The sequence below is a fragment of the Trichechus manatus genome, unplaced genomic scaffold (genome assembly GCF_000243295.1).
Source record: "Trichechus manatus latirostris isolate Lorelei unplaced genomic scaffold, TriManLat1.0 scaffold00140, whole genome shotgun sequence".
Classification (NCBI taxonomy): domain Eukaryota; kingdom Metazoa; phylum Chordata; class Mammalia; order Sirenia; family Trichechidae; genus Trichechus; species Trichechus manatus.
This window is the reverse complement of record NW_004444076.1, coordinates 4790041-4799552: the sequence shown is the minus strand read 5'-3', so window position 1 is coordinate 4799552 and position 9512 is coordinate 4790041. Positions and strand designations below refer to the sequence as shown.

General features: G+C 44.7%; 1 protein-coding gene across 2 annotated transcripts in view; it reads left to right on the top strand.

Moving 5' to 3' along the window:
• ME3 (malic enzyme 3) overlaps positions 1 to 9512 on the top strand; it is a 244626-nt gene that overhangs the window by 163388 nt on the left and 71726 nt on the right. For both annotated transcript variants that reach the window (XM_023739802.1, XM_004385527.2), the window contains one exon: positions 1117 to 1192. In XM_023739802.1, the coding sequence (XP_023595570.1) occupies positions 1117 to 1192 (76 nt within the window). The remainder of the gene's footprint in view (positions 1 to 1116; positions 1193 to 9512) is intronic.

The following is a 9512-nucleotide window of genomic DNA, read 5'->3' as shown; positions in this document are numbered from 1 at the left end:
GTGTCATGCCAGTTGAGCTAGATGTTCCCCGAGAGTCTGGTCTTTTTTTGTGAGTTAGAATTTTGTTCTACATTTTCTCCAGCTCTGTCTGGGGCCCTCTGTTGTGATCCCTGTCAGAGCAGTCAGTGGTGGTAGCCGGGCACCATCTGGTTGTGCTGGACTCAGTCTGGTGGAGGCTGTGGTAGTTGTGGTTCATCAGGTCTTTGGACTAATCTTTCCCTTGTGTCTTTAGTTTTCTTCATTCTCCCTTGCTCCTGAAGGGGTGAGACCAGTGGAATATCTTAGATGGCTGCTTACAGGCTTTTAAGACCCCAGACGCTACTCACCAAGGTAGAATGTAGAACATTTTTTTTTATAAACTATGTTATGCCAATTGAGCTAGATATTCCCCAAGACCATGGTCCCCACAGCCCTCCGCCCAGCAATTCAGTCCCTCAGGAAGTTTGGATGTGTCTATGGCGCTTCCGTAACCTTGCCTTGGACAAGTTGTGCTGGCTTCCCCAGCAACACTGTAAATCTTTATGGAAGCAGACTGCCACATCTTTCTCCGGCAAAGTGGCTGGTGGGTTTGAACCACCAACCTTCTGGCTAGCAGCTGAGCACCTAACCACTGTGCAACCAGGGCTCCAGAAAAAACTGGCCCACTCCTTTTCCCATCCCCAGCTCCATTCCACACCACAAGGGGCCTCATGGCATGTATATGGACACCCCAGCCCACATGTCCAAGTTCCAGCTAGGGATCCACTCACCAGCAGTGTGGCCTATATTCAGTAGGAGAGACCCAGGGAAGAGGCCACACATTACCTGGAAGTAGACTTTGGGCCATTTGGACAGGAAATTCTGGGGTCCTGGGTAACTGGAGTGTGGTCTAGAGGGATACTGAGACAGTGCAGGCTCCGGTGAGCTCGACCCGATGGACTCCTTGCTCTGTGGAGAGATATGATTGGAGGAGAGCCAGAGCAGGGCCTTTAAATTGTTGGGGCTTTGGGCAGAGACCCCTCTTGCCCAGGTCTATGGCAAGATTAAGTGATGGATTGACACATAATACTTGTGGTCTTTACTCTGTTTCCAGTCTGACTGCCTGGTTTCTTTGTGTGTATGTCTTGTTTCTCCCAGTGGGCTGTTTATCACCATTCATGACAAGGGCCACATTGCAACAATGCTGAACTCTTGGCCAGAGGACAATATTAAGGTAAGATCCTGTTTTCTTTGCTATTGTATCATTGGGTGAATCCTCTTATCCTGGACCAGAACACTTCATAGCTATAAAATGATACGTTATGACACTGAAGGCAAGATACTGCCCCCCTTTCCCAGGCCCAGACCTTTTACAGCCAAGCACAAATGCACCAAGGAGCAGAATTTTCATTAACCAGGCCCCTGTGTGAAATCTTCCTTTTCTGGAGCTGGGGGGAAGGGGGAGGGGCAGTCGGGGAGTAGGTCTAAAGCTATGCTCATCGTATATTGAACACCTATTAAGTACACAATGACAGTTTCCATGATGGATACAGGAAAAAATCAGATATAGACCCTCTTTTCAAGAAGCTAATGGTTCTTGAGGAGAAGAAGACAGAGACACAGAATACTAAGAGGAAACATGATCAGGTTCACAGAAAAGACCTGAGGCTGTTCAAAAGAGGCAGAGATTACTTTTAGCCTGAGGGGAATCTGGAGATGGAACTTGAATTGAAGGTAGAGTTTGGACAGATAGGGACTGAGGAGACTAGGAAGTAGGCTGGGGACACTGCACCAAGAGAAAAAGCTTATGATTCATACTTGGAAATGTGTACTCTTGGGTGTTTTGAGGGGACAAGGGGGAGGCATATACAGGGTAACAAAATAAACTTGGCACTTTCTGGGATAATAATTTTACTCAATAGATACAGGGAGAAACTATTTTTATATAATAAATAGGATATAACATGAAATTCAAAATTCATATTAATTTTTAATATAAAACATACAGCTTTACAGAAACTTTTTAGCCTCTGGTTCTACCCCAAGACTTCCTCCTGCTATAAGGGTTTCTATGGAAGAGTTTGAAGGGTTCTGGCACCTAAGATCTTTGTGACTTCTGCAAACAAAATGGGTGAAGCAAAACTGCAGAACATCTGCTGGCTGTTGTTGAGGGCATTTCTGGCACATGAGCTGGGAAGGGTTGGCGCTGACAAAGTATAGTATAAGTAACTCTCACGGGCAGTAAGTGAACTTGGCAATGGTAACACCACCCTGCCTCTTGACTGGGAGGCTGTGGCACACCCATCATTGTTTCCTCTCCTGGGCCTCCCTCCCTCAGTCCCTGCCAATTCCCTCAGCCACTCCATCCCACCCCACTGGGCATCAAATACAACTGCTCCCACCCTCTCAGTGTCCCACCTACTTCTGGCCCTCTAGGGGAGTGTTAGCATTCAAAACTGGAGGAAACAGGGCAAGACCTTGGCTCTCAGGAGCCAGGCCCAAGCCATAATCAATTACTTGGACTTCAGTTATGGCCATGGTGAATAGCTCATTTTGTACATCTCTGACTGGGGGTGATTCTGCTGTGTGCTTCTCCTTCCTGCTTATCTGCTTAGAATCCAGTCACATGCAGGCCTTGGCCCTACAGGTTTTGGTCCCAGTTCTAGAAGAAGCAGATTCCCAGGTCATGTCTAGGATGTGGCTATAAAAAATTCTTGAGGACGTAACAGGAAGCCAGCTCACTCCAATGGGAAGTTAACTCCAAGCTGACCTGAGTGAGCATACTGCTGAGTTCCTGTGAAACTAATCTTTCCCACATTCCTGGACAGTTCAATGGTGGTGAAACTTTGTGCATAGTAGGTGCTCAGTAGATGCTTGCTGAATTGAATGAACTCAATCGACAGATGTGTTGAGCATCTTCCATGTGCCAGGCACAGGGGTGGAGAGGCAGGTTCTTCACTAACACATAAGGTGTCTTCATGCAAGTTATGAGAAATTAGAATTACAAAAAGGCAGCCCTCCTTAACTAGTAAGAACATGGCAACCCTTTCTCCAGGCTGACACGGATGGTCTCATGGCTGGATTTCAGGTCTCAATTGCTCCCATTGTCATGCGTGGGATGCAAAATGAGAAGAACATGGACCCTGCCCCAGAATTGCGTTACTGTAGTTGGGAAACCAAGATATGAATTCAAAGTGGAGCCTTAGGAGCTAAATATCTATTGAGTTCAACAAGCATATTTTGAGAGCCTTCTAAATACTGAGTGCTAATTACCAGAGAGATGGAGAAAGCAACTGTTCTGATTTTAGAGGAGAAAGAGGAAAAGAAAGAGAAATAGTGGCTTTGGGGTCAGCCTGGAAGAGGTGGGACTCGAGCAGACCTCAAACTAAGAGAGACATCCAGAGCCTGTAATGAAAGTGTAGAGTACATGAGCAGATCTGGGCCAGTGACATTTAATTCAATTGCATTCAACAAATATGTAGTAAACATCAACTTCATAAAAGTTCCCTGGGGGTTCAGGGATAAAAACGGTGTATAGGCCCGGTCTCGAGGAGCTTAAAGTCTAGTTAGAGAATTCAACAAAATTAGTGTGTTAGCACTGCCAAAATGGGGGGAGGGGGAAGTGGGGGGGGGAGAGGAGACACTTGAGTGGACCTTGTCATGACCAGAGGTGGAGAAGGTAGCTGTAACAAACACAGCAGTATGGGGAAGAGATGGGAGCAGTCTAAGGGCAGTCGTGGAGGAGACCCCTTCGTTGGTGGACTCACAGGCCTCCAAGGGCAGCCAGCTGATTTGGTCCCCAGACATGTAGGATTTGGCTCTCAGTGTTTTTTGGTTTTTGTTGTTTTTACTTGATTTTTTTTTTTTAATTCAACATTCTGTTGAAGTTTTTTTTTTTTTTATTGTTGTTTTAAATGTATAGGTAACAAAACATTTGAAAAGTTTGAATTTGTAGGCAATATTATAAAGTTAAAACCCATTGCCATCAAGTCGATTCCAACTCATAACGACCCTAGTTAGGAGACCTTATTTAGAAAACAAAATAAAACCACCTAGATTTCTGGCTTATCTAGAAAAATCCAGAGCTCTGAATACTGGGCCTATACTTTGGCATGTAAACAAGTCAACTAGAGCTGATGGGGCCACATCAGCCCCACCTTGCCCCATCACCTGTCTTTTCTGGAGGTCTTCCCTACTCACCCCCTGGGCTGCCATTTCAGGGGTGTAGAATGCTCTAAGCTGCAGTCTCTCTTCTTGTTTTCTGATGTGTTTTATCTAGTTGCATTAAAAAGAGGAGATAAGGGTCTCCCTGCCTCGGTAGGGATCTCTGCTCATTATCTTTTTTATGGTACTTAGGAGCTGACAAAGTACTTCCCCTTCACTATTTCATTTAATTTTCACGGTCTCTGTGATCTGAGTGGAGTAAGGAGTGCTTCTGAAGCCCTCAAGTTTGGTTTTAAAGCATGGGTAGGAGTGTATCTGTTCTCAGATGAGCAAGCTGAGGTTAAGTGACCTGCCCAAGGTCACCCACAAATAAGTGTTGATGCCCTAACCAGAGCCCTGCAGAGTTACCTCTTCCCCAACTGCTGGGTGAGGGAGGCAGAGTTTTTCAAGGAAGGAGTATCATCAGACCCCTGATGTTGTGTGGCTGCTGGGCTGTAGGGGAAGATGGTTTAGAGGATCTCTTGAATCAACTTCGAAGATTAAAAAATGACTTCTTGTGGTTTCCAAGACTGAAAGCAGAGCTGCAAACTGAGATGTTAGAGAAGCAGACCACAAAGGTAGTGAAGCCAAAGCCCAGGGCTGGGGAGACCATGAAGTTTTGTTCTTTTTTATTTTTTTAAATTTTTTCCCATACAAAAATTTATACATACATTGTTATGTGACTCTAATTGCTTTCCCCATACTGTGTCAGCACACTCCTCCTTTCCACCCGATTCCCCATGTCCATTCAACCAGCTCCTAACCTTCTCTGCCTTCCCATCTCACCTCTGGACAGAAGCTGCGCGTTTAGTCTCTTGTGTCTACTTGAGCTAAGAGGCACACTCCTCACAAGTATCACTTTATGTCCCACAGTCCAGTCCAATCCCTGTCTGAAGAGTTGGCCTTGGAAATTGTTTCCGTTCTGGGCTGATAGAGAATCCAGGGGCCATGATTTCCGGGGTTCCTCCAGTCTCAGTCAGACCATTAAGTCTGGTCTTCTTACTAGAATTTGAGTTCTGCACCCCACCTTTCTCCTGCTTCATCCGGGATTCTCTGCTGTGTTCCCTGTCAGGGCAGTCATTGGTGGTAGCCAGGTACCAGCTAGTTCTTCTGGTCTCAGGCTGATGAAGTCTCTGGTTTATGTGGCCCTTTCTGTCTCTTGGGCTAATACTTTCCTTGTGTCTTTGGTGTTCTTCCTTCTGCCTTACTCCAGGTGGTTGGGACCAACTGATGCATCTTAGATGGCTGCTTGCAAGCTTTTAAGACCCCAGACGCTACTCATCAAAGTAGGATGCAGAACATTTTCTTAATAAGCTTTGTTATGCCAGTTGACCTAGATGTACCCTGAAAGCATGGGAGACCATGAAGTTTTGTGGGCCCCTCTTGTTCAGGGAGGAGGGGCTGGGCCAGGCCACCCAGAGCTGTCTGGTGTAAATCACAAAGAAGAGTGAGAACTGCTTTTCTGACTCTTTCCCACAGTGGCCATTGCCTGGAGCTGGGAGGAAGGCTTATCTGAGAATAGCCCTTGTCCCTAACAGCTTTCCCAAGCACCTAAATCTCTTCCTCATCCCATTCCCAACAGCTCCAGAGGAGGAGGTGCTGAGAGGCAGTTGGATAGTGGAGCCAATGGAGCATCCTCTGCCACTGAGCACCAGCCACTTAGGTGTTTAAACGTGGACGAGATTGCTACTGCCAAGTCCTACCTATTGTGCACAGCCCCACCATGCATTAAGCCTCACTCTGGTCTCAGTGTTAGGGGTTGGATTTCCTGGGAAGCTATCTCTGCGACAGAGATTATCATATAGGAAGTCTGTTAGGGAGTGCTCTTGAGATCAACACCTGTAGAAGGAAAGTAAATAGGATAGGGCAGATGGAGGAGTTTGGCTGCAGTGAGGTCTCAAGGAAGACTCAACTGACCTTTGAGGAGGCTCAGGATCTGAGATGTCCCTTCAGAGTTGTCCCAAGTTGGGACAGGGAAGCCAGACCTTTAGACCCCTACATTAATCAGTCGTTGGTTGCAGGCTACAGGAATAAATCTTTCATTCCTGCAAGGAGAGCAGGGCAGCATGCCACCATATCCACCTCACACAGCACTATGCTAAGTGCTTTATATAGATTAACTCACTGAATTCTCCTAACAACCCTATAAAATATAAGGATTATTATTCCCATTTTATAGATAAGGAAACTGAGATGTTAAGTTCTTTGCTAGTGAGTAGTGGAATTAAGATTTAAAGCTAAAGAGTGTGCATTATTTATGTTGTGGAGAGAAAGAGAGAAGAGAAAGAAGAGGAGGAAAAAAAGAAGGAAGAAAGGAAGGATGGGAGGGAAGGAGAAAACCAAGAGGAAGGAGAGGGATGCTGTACATAGTATGTCCAAGGAAGCCAGAGCCAGAGTAGGCTGGGAATCATGATCACCAGGTCAGTCTTGAGCCAGTCCCATTGGGTCCACATAGGCCAGGAATGTGGGCAATAAGTCAGAGCAAGACAGGCAGAGGAAGAAGTGGCACATTGCCTCCCCAAATGCCGTTTAGTTTTCTGAAGTACAAAGGAGTTTTGAATTATAAAATGTTTCCAAACAAGGCAAATGTTATCCTGTAGTTCACTGAAAGTTTCTGCTGGGCTTTGAAGCCCAAGGATGCTGCCTGGCTTGCCCTCAGTCTTTTGGCAATCTACTGAACTAGTAGCTCCCAGCATTAGCTCCATTGATGTCACAAAAAATAAGATGCAGCATCTTCTCTCTGAGCAGTGTTAATATACACTATGTCTAAATTCAGTCCACTGGAAAAGACTTCGTGCTCTACGTTGGATCTATTACATTGTCCAACAGACATTAAGTACACATCACACTGAGACACCAGGCTAAAGGCTGAGGAATCAAAAATGATAAGACTGCTACTATGAAAGACAAGAAAATGGATATAACTGTAAAACAAAGGGGAAAAAAATGATAGGTGCTGTGGGACAGGAAAATGCTATGAGTATTTGGAGAAGGGAGTAAGAACTTCCAGAAGGGAAAGCTTCATGGAGCAAGGTGCTTTTGAACTGTTTCTTGAAACATGATTTGGATCAAGGAAACAAAGGGATTGAGGAGTAAAAGGACACATAGTCAAGAAAGTACAAACCTTATACAAGATTGGAAGTATTTTAGTTCGGATGGAGCATGAAGTTGGTGAAGGGGAAATTCAAAGAACATATGGGTCTAGACCACGGAAGGTCTTGAATGCCAGTCTAAGATGCTTGAGCTTTATTTTATAGGCAGAAGGAACCACTGGAGGTTTGGGGACAAGAAAGTGATGAATTTGGGTGTGCTTTGGAAAAATGAAATGGAGTGGGAAGAATCTAAGAGTAGAGAGACCAGTCGGGAGACTATTACAGTGGCTCAAGTGAGAGATGGATAGCTTTGGGGCGATAGCAGTGGGGATGAAGATCATGGAAGAGATGTGAAAAAATATCGAGAAAGTAAAATCAATAGAACTTGGTGACCATTTGGCTGTGGTTGACGAATGTCAGAGAAGAGGCAAAGAGATTGGATAGGTTTGAGCCTGGAGAATGCAGAGTAACAGAGGGAGGGAGGATAGCAGGAGTAAAGGTTTGGAGAAATGAGGTTTCATTTGGTTTCGGACCTGTGGAATTTGAGGGCTATTAGATATCCAAGTGGAAATGTCCAGTAGACAGCTGTGTCATCTGCTTAGAGATGGCAGTAGAAGCCATTGGGATGGATGAGAATGTCCAGGTTAGAATGCTGTTGAGCTTCTCGTGGCCAGACTTTCCTAAAAGTTCCATTTGTCAAGGTCTTTCCTTGGTTTCTCTTTCATTCATTCATTTAACAGATTATTACTGTGTTGTCTTTCAGTGGTAATGATGAACTATAGAGAAAATAAACAATTAAAGTTCTAATATATAATCCTTGCCCCAAATAATAGTCATCATCAAAACATAAGGGTAATGGCCGTTTACTGATCACTTAGTGTATACAAGGCACCTGGTTGAAATGACACATATATTATTTCATTTCATCTTTACAACAACCTGATAAGTTAGGTATTATTATTATACCCATTTTATGGAAAACTGAGGCTCAGAAAAGTTATCTATTTACCCAAGATTACATATGGCATGACATCAAAAAGCCTAGATTCAGATACTGGTTATCACACTCCAAAGCCCCTGCTCTTAACCTCCAGACTGTTTGGTGAGATAAAATGTGCCCATACACACACACACACACACACACACACACACACACACACAAATGTTAAATAAAAACCCAAATGTATCGCCATTGTCTCAGGCTGGGTTCTCTAGAGAAGCAAAACCAGTGACACATATATAAGTAGAGATTTATATATATCAAGGAAATGGCTCATGTGGTCGTAGAAGCTGGAAAGTCCCAACTCCGTGAATCAGGCTGGAGGCTTCTCCTGACTTACATAACTGCAGGGGCTGCCGAACCCAAGATTGGCAAGTCAGATAGCAGGCTGCTGGCTCACAGGCTGTGGAGGCTAATGAATCCCAAGATTGGCAGGTAAGCTGCTAGCTCAAGTCCCAAGAGCTGGAGGTCAAATGAACAGGAGCCAGCTGCAGAATCCAGAGCAAGCAAAAGCAGCCAGTTTTGCCAGAAAGACCACATATATTGGATGCAGGCCACACCCCCAGGAAACTCCTTTCAGCTGATTGGCTCCCTATAGCAGATCTCATCATGGAAATTATTACATTATATCAGATCTCATTATGGAGGTGATTACATCATTATATAGCTGCCAAACTATATCATAACTGCCAAACGACTGAGAATCATGGCCCAGCCAAGTAGACACACAGCCTTAACCATCACAGCCATCAGATGATTTGCAGCACCTTGTGCAGGGCTTGACATGCAATGGGTACTTAATAAAAGTTTGTGGAAGGCAGGCAGACAAAACCAAAGGGTGAGTGTGTAGTAGATATAACAAATTCAGGGAAAGGAGAAATTGCATTAGATTGTAATGGGCAGGATTGGCACTGATCAAGAAAGGGGAGAAGGACCTTCCAGGAGAGATGAATACAAAGGCTAAGGGGAGTGAGGCTATAGGTGAATTCAGAGTGGGTCTGGAAGGAGTGAGAAAGCCATTTTGGAGGATGGCACAGGACCGGGCAATGTTTCGTTGTGTTGTACATAGGGTCACTGTGAGTCAAAACCCACTCGTCAGCACCTAACAACAACAACAACAGGCGATTGTGTGAAGATATGTAGTAAGAGATAAGTTTCAGAAGGTATGTTGGGTTTAAGCCATTAAAGAGTTAAGCATTATGGACTCTATTCTATGGACAGTTAGAAGCCACCAAGAGTTTTTTTTTTTTTTTTTTTTT